A 16,531-nucleotide genomic window follows, 5' to 3' on the forward strand; every position below is an offset into this window, starting at 1 on the left:
TATAAGCTTATTAAAGGTGTGGGCCCCACACAGAAAAAGGTGACTTATAAGTTTTAAGCAGGGGTGAACCAACTTAAAACTTATAAGTAGGAGTGACTTATAAGTTGGTGGTATTTAATAAAATAAATTACTTATTTTACTTTTTAACTTGTAACAAGGTGACTTATTTGGAACCGTAGGATCCCGGTTCTTCGTCCACGACTGCCCCCCGCGGCAACTTCCTCCCCGCGGCTCCATTAGCAGGCCTAGCTACGGCCCAGCCCCAGCGGCATCGAGGCGGGAAAACGAGGTGCCTTTCCCGCCAAGGCGCCCCCAATCTCTTCACTCCCGCCGCCGCCCGCCCACCCGCCCGCCCGCCCGCCGGACGTCCGCCCCCGCCACCCCCGCTGTCTGTCCGCCGGAAGCCCGCCGCCTCCACCCCGGCGCAAGGGCCAGACGCCCGCCGCCGCGCGCCACCTCGGCGTCCCGGCGCCTGGGCTGGACGGCCGCCACCCCGACAGAAGCCGCCCCGCCCGAATCTGAAGGAGTGAAGGTAAACTACTTTACCTGTCAAAAAAAAAAAAGACAGATGCAAATAAAGGCAATGGATGTCTTGGTGGATACACTCGCTATTTTCCATCTCTCCCGCCATGAACTAACTACTATATATGCTCTAGTTTTCATATTATTCCTGCGTTCGTCCTCTTTTTTTGGGGGAAAAATTGTTTTCAGCCTCAAACTTGCTAGCACCTAGCAGGATCTTTTTTTCGTATGCTTTGGGCAAGCCAAAAGATCATTGCATCACATTTTCATCATGGTTTTACAGACTGGCAAAAGAAAAGATGTGTATTTCGTTTTACGTTGCTAGTTAGTAGGATTTACTGATATCTATCTGCAGGGGCAGAGGTATGCCCTTTTCGGTGTCAGCCGACTCCGATGGATTTTAACAAAATCAGTGAAAATATCTGTTTTGCATTATTCATAACACCAATAGGTAGCTCCTTGAGGCTTATATTTTGCACACCCTCTGTCTCAGTTGAGAAGTTACAAATGGCTAAGTAGTCATCATGGTACAATAGGTCAGGTATGGCTCCAATAGGTAGTGTCTGCTGCTTCAAGTGTGATAGGTTTTAGCTAAGTTATCAGTTGATAGGTTGTGGAATCTATAGCTAGCAGGCAGTTTGCAGTGTCGCAGGCAAGCAGGGGAATTAAGTTGGCTCGGCTTTAAGTTTGGCTTGTCTTGTAATGATTTTTAATGGCATAGGATATATTAGCTCAAGTATTAGCTTCTGTTTGACATGGACATCAGGAAAATACATGTGAATCTCATGTAGAAATATATGCCATTGCAGATTACCCACCTGCAAACCTTGTTCGAATCATCCCGTACGAACAAACATCATTGAGTGAAGCATCCAAGAGGTAAGCATCAAGCTGATCGTTAAAATGTAGCTCTGTCGCTATTTACTTTTAGCGACGCCTTTTGTAGCAACAGCAAGGCTCTGTCGCTATAATGATTTAGCGACTGACTGTTTGTCTCTGTACAGGTCTTTTAGCGACTCCAATGCAGTTGGTGTTTTAAGGTTGTAGTGTAGTGGAGGATCCGCTGACCACGCAGCCTCCGAAGCCGCATGGAGATCGTGCGCTCCCACCGGCAGGTTGCCGCCGCAGCTGCCGCAGGCGCAGGGGCCCTGCCGACCTACAAGGCGGCGCCGCAGCTCGAGGTGTGGCTGGAGGAGTTCGAGCTCTTCACCATCGACTGCCTCCGAGGTGCAGCTTCTTTCTGGCGAGAAAAATGCTTCCCAATCCCGCATGGCTTCCTTTCGTTACTTCCTCAGATCTTGCTAGCGCGTTTCGTTGCGCTGGTGATGAGCAGTTCTCAAGGGGATTTCAGATGGACTCTCGCATGGGAAGAGGCTGGAGGAGATGGAGAAACTGGTGACCGATTCTCGCCTTTGCTGTTCATTGTTTTTGTTGGGGGGGGGGGGGGGGGGAGGAATTGGAGGGAACTATATTTGGAGCATATTTCTGGTGAAAATTTGGGTTTTGCCAGCAGTAGGCAAAGGTTTCTGTGGTTGCAGTCTTGTGTATGTGTAGGATCAACCTCTTTGTCTGAGTTGGATTTCGCTAGAGAATATGAAGAGTGGCTAACTTAGGCCCTTTTGGATGTTACTGTGGTACTACAATCCGAAATTTCAATTTTTTTTTATTATCGTTCATGCTTATGGGCTTAGCTATGGTCTAATTTTTGTAGCTAGAATTGTTGCTTTCTCCTTAGAATCATATTGAAGTAAGAATGTAAGATAACATGGAAGGTTTTGGAACCCTAGTTATGGACTTAGCATCGCACTCTGGCATTGGTCTAAATTTTGTTTTAAATAGAAATGCCTTATTCTGTTCTGCATTTCAGGCCAGTGAATTGTGGAAGACACACATGAGGCACCAGGATCCAGCAGAGACTTTGAACAAGGATATAATATCGCACTTTGTGCTCCGCCTAGTCTACTGCAGAACGTAAGCTTAATATTCATATGTTTATATTCGCTACATATATTAACTATGGTGGTTCACTTGTGGTTCTTTTGACCAACTCACTGGAAAGCTGTATTTGATACAACACACAGGGAGGAATTGCGAAAGTGGTTTCTCTCCATGGAGACTACACTTTTTTCGGTATCGCTTTCGGCTTGAGAGTCTTGAATCACATGTGACTTCCTATCCATTTAGGGGGAATTCCTTGTGTGCCATTAAAAAAGATCGCAATGCCCTGTGTGCCCCTGGAAAAGTTCAGCAGTCTTCAGCGCCACTGCTCCAACTTTTTTGTGCCCTCCATGCCACTGCCGTTAGTTTGGGCTCTAACGCCGTCAAACTGTAGGTGTGAAAAGACGAAAATACCCTCAAGTCTAAACATGTCATTATTTTTTTTGAGCATCTTAACGACTTCAAATGAAAAAACTCAAAACTAGAAAGTTATAGATCTCGTCGAGATCTATAATTTTCATATAAAAATTATCTTCATTTAATTTCGCAAAAAAAAAAGATATGATTTTTCTAAGATATATTAATCATATCAAATCATATTTTTTTTTGCGGAATTAAATGAAGATAATTTTTATATGAAAATTATAGATCTCGACGAGATCTACAACTTTCTAGTTTTGAGTTTTTTCATTTGAAGTCGTTAAGATGCTCAAAAAAAATTAATGACATATTTAGACTTAAGGGTATTTTCGTCTTTTCACACCTGCAGTTTGACGGCGTTAGAGCCCAAACTGACGGCAGTGGCATGGAGCCATGGAGGGCACAAAAAAGTTGGAGCAGTGGCGCTGAAGACCGCTGAACTTTTCCAGAGGCACACAGAGCATTGCGATCTTTTTTAATGGCACACAAGGAATTCCCCCATCCATTTACCATAGAACTGACAAAGGAAAATAATATGCATTTATGCTTTAACTGTTGCTTGTTGCACATCATCTATTTCAGAGGATGCTTATGACTGAGTTTCAACTGCCATACAAAGCACTGCCACACTCAGAGTTTGAGGTATAGACTTTGGCCTCTAATAGAACTGCTGAGGACTTGGATCTTCATGCTTAACACTACAATTGCAGTGTTTGGCTTTTTCCTGTTTGCTTCGCATGATTTTTGTTTTCATGTTTAAGCTGTGAAAGACAAGTTGAGCCAAGTTGCACGTTCCATTGGTCAATCCACAAATGGTATGCATCATTTGATATTGCCACTATCTTTCACTCAATTTATTGCAGAATGCTGTTCCAACTGGTTGTTAGTATCAGTTACAGAATAGGATGCTTCTCTATGATTTGTATTTTTGTGCATCATGTAAGCAGTTATTGTAAGTTATCTTTTATTTTTGCTATGTCGTTTCCCTTAAGTCAGCTGGATAGCTCAAAACTTTGTAATTAAAGCAGGCTGCGTGTGATAGGAACCGAGGTTCCTCCTCTGACCGAGCGTAGGTTGTAGCGGTGGGTGATCGGGGGTCGAGGCTTAAACCGCGATGGACCACGGCGGGGCGCCGTGATCTCGCGAAGGCAGAGGGCGGTGGCGCTACAGCTACCGTCGCTACAGTGCCGCGGTACTGTTCACGGAAGGAGGAAGAGAGAAGGCGTCTAGGGTTTCTCCCGGCTCCCTGAGGAAGCCGGAAACAATAATTGTTTCTGCTTAATTTCCTCAATAGAGTTTACAGGTATTTATATGTCTCTGAATAATAATAGAAAATAACTCTAATATTATGTAAAATATGATAAATATGGGCCTTGAGCCCCCTAACCCGCCGGCATCCTCTAGCCACTGCTGGGCCTTCGCCTGGAGTACTGGATGCCGGTCATAACATCTCTCCCCGCCTTCTCAAACAGCTCGTCCTCGAGCTGGAAGTCGGGGTAGAAGGAGCGGAACTCGTCGACGGACTCCCATGTCGCATCCTCTTCTGGAAAACCATGCCACTGGATCAGCACCTGCCAGGTGTCACGGCGCCGCTGGACACGTAGCGCCTTGGCCGGGGCAGGAGTGTAACGGCCGTCAAAGGTCGGCGCCAGGCTGGCCGGCGTTGCTGGAGCGTCACCGCGGTGGCGCTTGAGCAATCCCACGTGGAAGACATCATGAAGACGGGCACCCTCGGGCAGCTGGAGACGATACGCCACCGCTCCAAGACGCTCCAAGACGCGGAACGGCCCGGCATAGCGAGGACCGAGTTTGCCCTTGGCCCCTGGAGAGAGTGCATGGGCTGTGCGGTTGAGCAGCCGCAGCCACACCCAGTCGCCCACCTGGAACTCGACGTCGCGGTGGCCGGCATCATAATATTTTTTGGACAGCTGCTGAGCCTGCAAAAGACGTTGGCGCACCTCGGCGAGGATCTCATCACGGGACTGAAGAAGCGCATCTGCAGCCTCGGTCCGAGCTGTACCCGGCGAATAGGGCAGCAGCGGCGGAGGAGGGCGACCGTAGACGACCTCAAACGGTGTGGCGCGAAGAGCCGTGTGGAAGGAGGTGTTGTAGCAGTACTCCGCCCACGACAGCCAATCCACCCACGCGCGGGGGCGATCCCCCGTCACACAACGGAGGTACATGGCGATGACCTTGTTCACCACTTCGGACTGGCCATCCGTTTGCGGATGGAAAGCTGTGCTCATGCGCAACTGGACGCCCGCCATCTTGAAGATGTCTCGCCAAACGTGCCCGGTGAACACGGGGTCCCGGTCGCTGACGATGGACAGCGGAAACCCGTGAAGGCGAACGATGCCGTCGAAGAAGGCACGAGCGACGGACGTAGCAGTGTAGGGGTGGCCGAGCGCGATGAAGTGGGCGTACTTGGAGAAGCGATCCACCACCGTGAGGATGACCGACTTGCCCGCAACCTTGGGCAAGCCCTCGATGAAGTCCAGCGAGATATCCGCCCACACTTGGGTGGGGACGTCTAGGGGCTGCAGCAAGCCCGCGGGCTGAACCGTCTCCGTCTTATTGCGCTGGCATGTGGTGCAAGAACGCACCAGGTCCTGCACCAACACACGATCACGAGGGATGTAGAAATCTGCACGGAGTCGGTGTAGCGTCTTCTGGGTGCCCTCATGGCCAGCTGAGTGAGCCAAGAGGAGCACTTGCTGGCGCAAGTCCCCTTGGTCCGGCACGTAGACGCGGGAGCCATGGATCAGAAGGCCGTCAGCCAGGCGCCATGGGGCCGCCAGCTCCCCCGCCTGGAGCTGCGCCAGCAGTTGCTGGGCGTCAGGCGCGGCTGCTGTTGCCCGCCGGATGGCGTCCAGAAGGTCGAAGGATGGTCCCGACACGGGGAGGGCTGCTGCAGCCGCGGCCACCAGGACGGCTGCCCCCCCATCTGCCAAGTCCCGGCGAGAGAGAGCGTCTGCCACGATGTTCAAGCGGCCCGGACGGTACTCTACCGAGAAGTCGAAACCAAATAGCTTGCTGATCCATTGATGCTGCGGAACTGTAGACAATCGTTGATCAAGTAAAAATTTCAAGCTGTAATGGTCAGTGCGAACCAAAAAGTGGCGCCCCCACAAATATGGACGCCAATGACGAACGGCCTGAACCAAGCCGATCAACTCCCGCTCGTAGGCCGCCAGGTTGATATGACGGGCCGCGAAGGGACGGCTGAAGTAGGCGAGGGGCCCGACGCCCTGGTGGAGGACGGCGCCGAACCCTGCGCCCGACGCGTCGCAGTCGACCACGAAGGGCTTAGTAAAGTCTGGCATCTGAAGAACAGGTCCTGTGGTCAAAGCGCGCTTGAGCGCCTCGAATGCCCCCGAAGCATCGTCGTCCCACACAAACGCGTCCCGCCGCAAGAGACGCGTGAGTGGGGCGGCGATGATGCCGAAGTCCTGAATGAATTTCCGGTAGTAGCCCGCGAGGCCGAGGAAACCACGCAGGCCGCGGGCAGAGCGCGGCAGGGGCCACGCAGCCACGGCGGCGACCTTGTCAGCGTCCATGGCGACGCTGCCCTCGGAGATCACGTGGCCCAGGTAGGCCACCGACGATGCGCCAAACGAGCACTTGGATCGTTTCAAGTGAAGGTGGTGTACCCGAAGCGCGTGGAGGACGATGTTGACATGCTGCAAGTGCTCGGCCCATGATGGACTATAAATTAATATATCATCAAAAAATACCAGCACAAACCGCCGCAGGTAAGGCCGAAGGACGTCATTCATCAGCGCCTGGAAGGTTGCCGGGGCATTGGAGAGCCCAAATGGCATCACCAGAAACTCGAAGTGGCCCTGATGGGTGCGGAAAGCCGTCTTGGCGATGTCCTCCGGGTGCATGCGCACCTGATGATAGCCGGAACGAAGGTCAAGCTTGGTGAAGAAACGAGCCCCATGGAGCTCATCCAGCAACTCGTCAACCACCGGAATCGGGAATTTGTCCTTGGAGGTCTTGGCGTTGAGGGAGCGGTAGTCGATGCAGAAGCGCCACGACTTGTCCGCCTTGCGCACCAGCAGGACGGGCGCGGAGAACGGCGAAGTGCTCGGCCGAATGATCCCTTGGGCAAGCATCGCTGCACATTGGCGCTCGAGCTCGTCCTTCTGCAGCTGCGGGTATCGGTACGGCCGCACCGCCACTGGGGCCGTCCCGGGCAGCAGGTGGATGCGGTGGTCGTAGGGGCGCGCCGGAGGGAGCCCAGTAGGCTCGTCGAAGATGTCACCGTGCTGCGCCAACAGGCGATCCAGGAGAGGTAGCCGCGGGTCAGTCGTGACCGCGGTCACCGCCTGCTGTGGGGAGGGCGTCTGAGGGCCGGGCACGCCCTGCCAGGTGACGCGGCGGCCCTCCCTCCAGAACGCCATGGTAAGGGCGTCGCAGTCCCACAACACGGGGCCCAATGTGCGAATGAAGTCGAAGCCGATGATGAAGTCGAAGGCGCCCAGGTTGAGGCCAACACACGTGATGGTGAAGTCCTCGTCGCCGATGCGGACGGGCACGTTCCGAGCAATGCCCTCAGCACGCCACGTGCTCACCATTGGCGACCGTGACACGGAGGTGGTCACCACCAGCTGGAGACAGGCCCAAACGGCGCAGCACAGCCCCTTGGACAAAATTATGAGTGGAGCCGGTGTCGAGGAGGGCGAGGAAACTCTCGTCTTTGACGGTGACGGGGAGCAGCATGGCGTTGGGCGGCCGGATTCCTGCAACAGCATGGAGAGAAACGACAAGGGCGTTAGCAGCGTCTGCTGCATCACCGGCCACACCTTGGCCGGCCGGCTCGTCTGGAAAGGCGGCTGCGTCGGCTTCTGCAGCAGTCACCTCCCCGGCTGCCTCGTCGACGAAGTCCGTAGACTCGAGGTAAAACAGCCGGGGGCACACATGGCCCCGGACATAGGGCTCGTCGCAGTTGAAGCACAGCCCTTGACGGCGGCGCTCCAACTGTTCCGCCGGCGTGAGGCGACGGAACTGACGCACGGGAGGGGCGCCCTGCCCGCCCGCGGGGCCAGCGCCCGGCTGAGCTGGAGCCCCCGCTGCTGGTGGCGGGGCACGCGGGGGCAGGCCGGGACGAGGTGGAGGCCGGGCACCCCGCGGGGGTGGCGCCGTGGGCATGGCCGCCGCCCGACGCTCGAAAGCCCGTGCCAAGTACATGGCCGTCTGGATGTCCTGGGGATCGCGCATCTCCACATCCACCCGAATGTACTCGGGAAGGCCCCCGACGAAGAGATCGGCCTTCTGTTTGGCCGAGACGCCACGTGCATGGCAGGACACCGCCTGAAAGCGGTCGGCGAACTCCTGGACCGTAGATTGGAACGGCAAGCGCCCCAACTCCGCCAGCCGAGTACCGCGAACTGGCGGTCCGAAGCGTTGGCGGCACAGCTCGACGAAGCGCTCCCAAGAAGGCATGCCCTCATCCTGCTCGAGGGCGTAGTACCAGGTTTGCGCCAGGCCCCGGAGGTGGTACGACGCAATCCACGTTCTGTCGGAGGCCGGCCATCGTTGGCCCCGGAAGAATTGCTCGCAGTGGTTGAGCCAATTCAGGGGGTCTTCCGAGCCGTCGTACGGTTGCGAACTCGAGGCGATGCGTCTTGGGCGGCAAGCGGTCGAGACCGCCCCCCATGGCCTGCTGAGGGCGCTCGTAGGGACCCTCCTGGTCGGCCGCAGGTGGCACGGCCGCGTAGGCCGCCACGGAGGCGCTGGTGTCGTGGAACAGCGGCCCGTCCACGCCGCCGTACAGGGTCCCTGCTGCATAGGGTCCCCCATGGGCGACCGTCGATGGAGCCTGAGGGATGGTGGACCGAGGCGGCGCCGAGGAGTATAGCGGCGCGGTCATGGAGTGGTGCGCCGCCGAGGATCCAAGGGCCCAAGCCGGAATCGGCGACGGCGAGTGCGGAAGTTGCAGCATATGGATCGGGACCTGGGACACCGACGGCTGAACGGAAGTCGACGGCGACGGCATGGAGTCCGTAGGCATCCCGTAGGGGTAGGTGATTTGCGGCACCGAGACGGATGAGGGCAACGGCAGCGGCGGAGGAGGAGGATGTGACGGTTGCGGTGGTGGAACCACGTACTGGCCGCTCAGAAACGCCTTCATCATGTCCTGCAGCTCCTTCACGCCATGGCTGAGATTGACGATGGAGGTCGTCACCTCCTCGGGCGTTAACACCCGCCGCGGCGCGACGGTGGTCGGCAAGGATTGGGAGGGCGGCACCACCAGAACGCCCGACGTAGCAGGGGGCGCGGTGGAGGTGGTCGGCACCGGCGGGATCGCCGGCGATGGCGCGGCGGAGGAGACAGCGGGGGTGTCCATGATCGACAAGGTCTTTGATACCAAGCTGATAGGAACCGAGGTTCCTCCTCTGACCGAGCGTAGGTTGTAGCGGTGGGTGATCAGGGGTCGAGGCTTAAACCGCGATGGACCACGGCGGGGTGCCGTGATCTCGCGAAGGCAGAGGGTGGCGGCGCTACACTACAGTCGCTACAGTGCCGCGGTACTGTTCACAGAAGGAAGAAGAGAGAAGGCGGCTAGGGTTTCTCCCGGCTCCCTGAGGAAGCCGGAAACAATAATTGTTTCTGCTTAATTTCCTCAATAGAGTTTAATGTATTTATATGTCTCTGAATAATAATAGAAAATAACTCTAATATTATGTAAAATATGATAAATATGGGCCTTGAGCCCCCTAACCCGCCGGCATCCTCTAGCCACTGCTGGGCCTTCGCCTGGAGTACTGGATGCCGGTCATAACAGCGTGCAATTGAAGAAGCCGGAAATTCCTCGGTATCTAAAAAACATCTAAGCAGTTAACATACTGAAACAGCAGATTTACCATTGTGACTGAACTTCAGGTTAAAGGAAATGTATTGCAATTTGCAATGTATAGAACAACCATTTGAAACTTTTACTGTGTTAAACCCTGTCATCAACTTTCTTCTGTTGTTTTTGCTTTCATTATCTGCTTTCGTCTTCTTTTACCCGAAGCAGCGAAGCTAAATTCATTCTCTACCTTTCCATTTTTGGCAGTTGAGCATGTGTTCTTCAAGGTGTGTACACTTACATGTTTTAGCTCTTTATCCTTTTTCCATTTAAATCTTTTCTTCTGTGCAAAAATTAATTCCAAGTAAATCATATTGTAATCCAATTAAGGTACCTTTCGAAGAAGTTCCTGATCTTGTTGCCAGCCGCCGGGTATTTCTTTCAAAAGGCTATGTGTTATGGTAGGCACCACATATGGGCGCAGGGAAAGGCGGCAAACTGGCTCAACCAGCCAGGGGCCGGTCTAGTTGAGTCATAGAAGATTTAGGTTGGTTAGGAAAGAGTCAACTGATTATTATGGTCCTATTTGTTAGTTTCCTATTTGTTAGCACAAGTTGTTAGAGTCCTCAATGTATAAGTATCAAACTTGGAGATGAATAAAGACTAGCCTGGGATTGTGTCATCCTTGACACCCTTGGGCGCCTGGCCCCTCCTTTCCTCCTTCCCGCATAAACCCTAGCCGTCCACCACGGCTTCAACTCGACGCAAGCTTCAGGGATCTCTCGCTCCTCATTCCCCTCCATACGACCTGAGAAGCAAGGGCCGGCGTCATACCAACCTGGTATCAGAGACCTTGCCGATCATGGAAGCCACCACCAACGCCCAGGCACCACTGATCCCATCCACCGCCGCTCCCGTTGCGACGACGGGCGTCTTGGTGAACATCACCGGCGCTCCCGCCAACATGACCCCACCCTCCGGGCCACCCACGCTCGCCTCGATCGCAGAGATCCTCGCCAGCATGCAGCTGCAGATGTCCGCCATCAATACCCATCTGGCTGATCAAGGAGCTCGCTTGTCCGCCATTGATGGCCGCCCGCCTTTTCCACAATTCGGGTTGGCCGGATATGGTGGCGTGCCGCACTCCCATCCCGTGATCACGGAGCTCATGCCGGAAGACTCGTCCGCCTCGGTCTCGCAGGCCCTGCAGATGACCGCCCCAGCGCCGCAGGAACCACGGCCGGTGCCACCGCAGCCCATGGGAGTGCCGATCCATCAGATCAACCTCCCGCGCTCGCCCTCGCCGATTCCGGGGTTCCCATCGTCCGGGATGCCGGTCTACTCCGCGCCCGTCTTCTTCAAGCCCAGGAACATGCTCGGCGTTTCTACGATGCCAACCACCGCGCTCTGGAGTTCGAGGTTGGGGACTGGGTGCTGCTGCGCATGCTTCACCGACACACGCAGTCCCTGGTTCCTGGCGCCCGCGGCAAGCTTCGTCCCAAGTACGCCGGACCCTTTGAGGTGCTTGAACGCATCGGCACGGTCGCCTACCGCCTGCGTCTACCAGAGGGCGCCCGCATCCACGACGTCTTCCATGTCGGCGTCCTCAAGCCGTTCCGGGGTCCTCCGCCGACATCCGTCCCGACCTTGCCTCCGATTCACCATGGCCGTCCTCTCCAACAACCTGAACGGGTGCTGCGCTCAGAGCTTCGCCGCGGAGTGTGGCATTTCCTCGTCGAGTGGTCCGGTATGCCAGCTTCGGAGGCCACCTGGGAGCCTGTTCCGGCGTTCCGTGAAGCTCACCCCTCATTCCAGCTCGCGGACGAGTTGTTTCCCGAGGGGGGGAGAGATGTTATGGTAGGCACCACATATGGGCGCAGGGAAAGGCGGCAAACTGGCTCAACCAGCCAGGGGCCGGTCTAGTTGAGTCATAGAAGATTTAGGTTGGTTAGGAAATAGTCAACTGATTATTATGGTCCTATTTGTTAGTTTCCTATTTGTTAGCACAAGTTGTTAGAGTCCTCAATGTATAAGTATCAAACTTGGAGATGAATAAAGACTAGCCTGGGATTGTGTCATCCTTGACACCCTTGGGCGCCTGGCCCCTCCTTTCCTCCTTCCCACATAAACCCTAGCCGTCCACCACGGCTTCAACTCGACGCAAGCTTCAGGGATCTCTCGCTCCTCATTCCCCTCCATACGACCTGAGAAGCAAGGGCCGGCGTCATACCACTATGCTTATGTGGCGATGAGCCAGGTTTGCTGTTAACATGAGAATAAAAATTTCAATTGTTGTCTTTGGTTGGTGGCCTTTATGAACATAGATATATAATTCTGTAGGTGGTTTCGCTAGTGGTTACTCAATTCCGCTGCAATATCTTAAAGGCACTTGCTTTAACAAACAGGTACATGGTACACTAGTTTTACTTTGTTCAGTACCTATGGAACATGTTTTTGTAAGCCTTCTTATTTAATTCTCTGTAGGAAATCTCTTGTGGCTTTAGATATAGTACCTATGCTATCTTTTGTTTGGAAATAATAAAAAAATTTATCACATACTTGCAGAAAGATCATACTTTGAAAGTTTCCAGTTCTTTCTTTCTATGACATTTATGAGCAGCAGTTGGCATTAAGCTCTAAACTGAGTGCTCACTGTCACTGGTCATATTAAGCTAAGATATGTGTAATTGTTTAATGTACAGAAAATGGACAGCAACCATTAAAGAACAAGAAAAAGACAGGTTGACTCCTGTGAGTACCAGAGTACCGCTTCCCCACCTTTCTTTCAGAACCTTTTTTATATCCTCTGCGATGCCTAATTTTATTATGACAGATTGTCGAAGCATTAAGCAATGCGTATTTTGGACCTGATTACTCTCAGGTATGCTGACTCACCAATGAAGGGCGAGCCTGGTGCTAGCAGTAGAGTCTTACTGCCTATGACCGGAAGGTCCCGGGTTCGAGTCGCGGTCTCCTCGCATTGCACAGGCGAGGGTAAGGCTTGCCACTGACACCCTTCCCCAGACCCCGCACAGAGCGGGAGCTCTCTGCACTGGGTACGCCCTTTATGCTGTCTCACCTATGCAGTTATGCTTGACTTTCCTGAGATTTAACTATGTTTTTCTCTAGTGCTGTTGCCAGCTGAATTGCTTGACTTGTTTTCACACAGCCAAAGGATGCTGTTGACATATCTCTAAAGGATATTGACCAACTGGCTAAAAGTTCTTTCCCTCTTTGTATGCGGCATATGCTAGATAAGGTGAGGTACCTTAAATGTTCCTGTAGATATGCATACCTTGCAACCAGGTGTCTCAGTGTTTTCATTTATTTTGCAGTTGAGAGAAAACCACCATCTGAAGCATGGGGGTAGAATGCAGTTTGGTCTTTTTCTTAAGGTAATAGTTGAATGAATTAGAGAAAAAGTTTGATATATAGGTACCTAAAGTTATGTTACATTAATTTACTTCTGGAAATTATGATCCAGGGTGCTGGACTAAAGTTGGAAGATGCTCTTGCATTTTGGAGGGCGGAATTTTCTCAAAAGTTATATATATTTTTTGACATGTACTGTGTCATGCAAACATTTAACAGAAGCATGTTACAACATCATTGCCTCTATATATTAGCAGTGCACACATAACTAATATGATCAAAGATATGCAAAATTAAGCAGTTCTTTTTTCTCAAGGAAATTAAACAGTAAATTTTCCCTGAGTCGAACACGCAAGTAATCATAATTTCTGTTGCCTCACTTATGTTGTATCTTCTTTGGATAAGATTGGTCCTGAGCGGTTCGACAAGGAATATGCCTATACCATCAGACATAATTATGGAAAAGAAGGAAAACGGATAGTAAGTCTCTCCTCCATGTGTAACTTGAAATTGCACCAGAATTATTACTTACTCTCACACATGCTGCTCCAGGATTACACTCCATATTCATGTCAAAAGACCATTTCTGCAACACCTGGTGTTGGAGATCACCATGGATGCCCATTTCGACATTTTGGGTACAATTTCACCCTTAGTCTTCTATAGACGATTACTATGTGCTTATTATTTAGATAGGTGCTCTGAACTTTCTGTTAGCAGTATCAGTTTGTATTTCAGATCTTCCCTTTTCTCACTAGATTACTCCTGAACTTTGAGGTGGAAGTAAGATCACATTTGGAAACCAGAAAAACTGAATGGAGCAAGAGGCCTCCAACTTCCAGTTTTTCTGATTAAAAAAAAATGACATCCAACAAAAACAAAGCTTAATGTACCATAAAGAAGCCATAGGTAATTATGAACGAGAAGTTAATATTTTGTTTACTTATTAAGTACCCAGGTTGAACCAAATAGTACAATACTAAACTACCAAGCAGAGCAATGACACATTTTGCCCTAGTTCCTGCCAATATGATTTTATCTAGTCTCATCCATACTTTTCTATTGTATAATAATAATTTCTTACTCGATTATGGTCACAGCAGCTTCTGTTAAAAAAAAAACTCAACCTGCAGGGGCACACAGCAGCTTCTGTTGTGACGTCACTTGGCATGTCAGTTTGTGATGTTTCAAGATAAACATGATTCTACCTTGCTTTGTACCTGATGTTTGCTCCATGCATTTGCTTCTGCTTTACTGTATCTGCAGCGAAGAAAACTTGCGGGCAGCACTCAACAAAATGCGCGTTGGTGGGCATGCATTGGAAGAGATAATGGATAAAGTGAAGAACAGGCATTACCAGGTGCTGTACTTCATTGCCATTGGCTTAACCAAGCAATATGAGACCACATTAACCTTTGAGACCACACACGGTTTATGTGGCATAATGAAATATACAGCTAGCTTGCACATTAACCTTTGAGACCACACACGGTGTCTTCTGTGATTCTGGAATCAACCATCCAAATCAATATTTCAGTGAAAGCCAGAAAGTTCTGCGAGCCAAAGTGAGTGCAGTAGTTTATTATACACTTAACCTTTTTTCTTATGCTCTGCTGGTTTTATCAACATGAGTTAAAAAAAAGGGCGTACCCAGTGCAGAGAGCTTCCGGTCACAGGCCTTTGTCTAATAGCAAGCCTTACCCTCGCCTGTGCAATGCGAGGAGACCGCGACTCGAACCCGGGACCTTCCGGTCACAGGCGGTAAGACTCTACCGCTTGCACCAGGCCCGCCCTTCTTATCAACATGAGTTAATGTTCCAATTTAACATGTGTGGCTCAATGCACAGAACCAAACAACGGAGAGCCAATCACAATCAGCAACCTAAACTGTGTCGCAACTGGAGAAACTATCCATTTTCAAAAAACTTACCAGGTCTTGACACCACCCAGTTTTTGCTCTACATTTTCTCTATGTTACCCACAACTTGTTCATGACTTGATGCATTTATGATGTGCAATGATGGATAGAAGACATGCTGCGCTCCATTTTCTGTTTATGGCATATGTGATTATACCTCTGCTGAATTCTCTTTTGACTGCCAACATCTTGCGAGTTACACTGGTTAGACCGTTCAAGTCCTGGGGTCAAAGAAACCCCTGTCACCAGTCCGTGTTCAAAGCCTAGCATTCTTCTTAATGCTATGTTGGGGGCATCTTTTCCCCTTATCTGGTTTCTTTTAATTCCCTTCTCACTTCCAGCAGTTCTATTAGATATTTTCTTTCCCTTATTTTATTGGAACCATGTCACATCCATTCGACAAAATTCAGTTTCTGAATGATTGAAACTGCCCCAGAATAGTGTTACTCATTTTATGTGTGATATTTTCGTTCTGCCCCATCCAAGGTTGCCCTTTATTACTGAATTTGCGTATATTAAATGCATACAGTCTGAACTTTAAGGGGACTTTTATTAAATGTGTGCGACCTTGTGCCCCTGTCAGTTTTTAACTGATTTGCTGGTTAAACCAGTGTAATTTCTGTACATCCATTTTTTTTGTAATCAAACATGTGATTTGGTGTAGCACGGGAGATTCATCACCTTAATTTTCATTCATAAACTTCCAGATTTTCTACACTAGATACTATAAGCCCACTAATAATCTTTTGGTCAAACAGCAGGTAAGCACTGAAGCAAAATTCATCCTTGATGCCAATTATGTTATCGTTACTGGTTATTGACCATTGGTGCTTACCTGGAATACTGTTGCTCCTTGGTGTTTCCAAATTCCAGCTGCTGGCTTGGCCTAAAAAGAAAACCTCCAGGCTCCAGCTGCTAGCTGCCATGCCCTACAAGTGATGGCACCACACTCTACACTAGAAGTAGAAGTGTTACCTAGTGCTGCGAACAGCAGCAGGTCAAGGCGTCTGTATGTACATGTAATTCTCGAAAGAACCCAGAGTGAATATTCTGAATTTAATGTAGGATCAGCTGTGCTATGCTGTTATGTTATTGTCACACTCTTTGAGTAGAAGAGAATTCTTTACTATTGATTCTGCCCATGTATTATTTTTTTAATTGACTACAAAAGTTTTGCTGTAATTTTATTAGAAAAAAGAGAGGTTGGTCTGGTTTTTAAGAGAAAACTGGACGTAAAAATCTTACAACGACGAGATGAAAGACTAAACAAACAACTAAAAACAACTCAACACGGGTTAGCAATCAACTAGATATGACATCTAAAAACTCTTCAGAAGACACTTGCATCATCGGCAAAACCACTGTAGATCTACCAAAACAACAGAGATGACTGCTATTAGGAGTCCTAGGTCTGCTGGATAGTCCGCCAGCTCATGCGGATCGTCTCTTAGTGCCACATTGAGTCATCAACACTCTACACTACTTTGTCCTTGACCTAATGGACCGTACACTTGTTCACAAGGACCGTCCATGAGAACACTCAAAGATACCCCCCTGTCTTGGCT

The 16,531-nt window shown here is 50.6% G+C and overlaps 1 protein-coding gene across 11 annotated transcripts; it reads left to right on the top strand.

Annotated features, from left to right (window-relative positions):
• The first annotated feature begins 217 nt into the window (after positions 1–217).
• Positions 218–16,085, top strand: LOC136504422 (probable DNA primase large subunit). Of its 11 annotated transcripts, none has more exons than XM_066499342.1 (22): positions 218–532; positions 1,332–1,401; positions 1,527–1,917; positions 2,390–2,493; positions 2,604–2,652; positions 3,463–3,522; positions 3,642–3,695; positions 9,944–9,963; positions 10,067–11,933; positions 12,017–12,081; positions 12,379–12,427; positions 12,510–12,557; positions 12,846–12,935; positions 13,012–13,071; positions 13,161–13,240; positions 13,454–13,528; positions 13,601–13,686; positions 14,315–14,408; positions 14,506–14,613; positions 14,703–14,809; positions 14,896–14,981; positions 15,725–16,085. In XM_066499342.1, coding segments are annotated over exons 9-17 (477 nt in total). In that variant the 5' UTR covers positions 218–532; positions 1,332–1,401; positions 1,527–1,917; positions 2,390–2,493; positions 2,604–2,652; positions 3,463–3,522; positions 3,642–3,695; positions 9,944–9,963; positions 10,067–11,924; the 3' UTR covers positions 13,602–13,686; positions 14,315–14,408; positions 14,506–14,613; positions 14,703–14,809; positions 14,896–14,981; positions 15,725–16,085. The 11 variants fall into 11 exon arrangements, with proteins under 11 accessions (XP_066355439.1, XP_066355446.1, XP_066355440.1 ...); XM_066499349.1 differs by having other exon boundaries at positions 13,161–13,219; XM_066499343.1 differs by having other exon boundaries at positions 13,161–13,528; positions 15,728–16,085.
• Positions 16,086–16,531: the final 446 nt, after the last annotated feature.

This window comes from Miscanthus floridulus, chromosome 14, assembly GCF_019320115.1.
Source record: "Miscanthus floridulus cultivar M001 chromosome 14, ASM1932011v1, whole genome shotgun sequence".
Lineage (NCBI taxonomy): Eukaryota > Viridiplantae > Streptophyta > Magnoliopsida > Poales > Poaceae > Miscanthus > Miscanthus floridulus.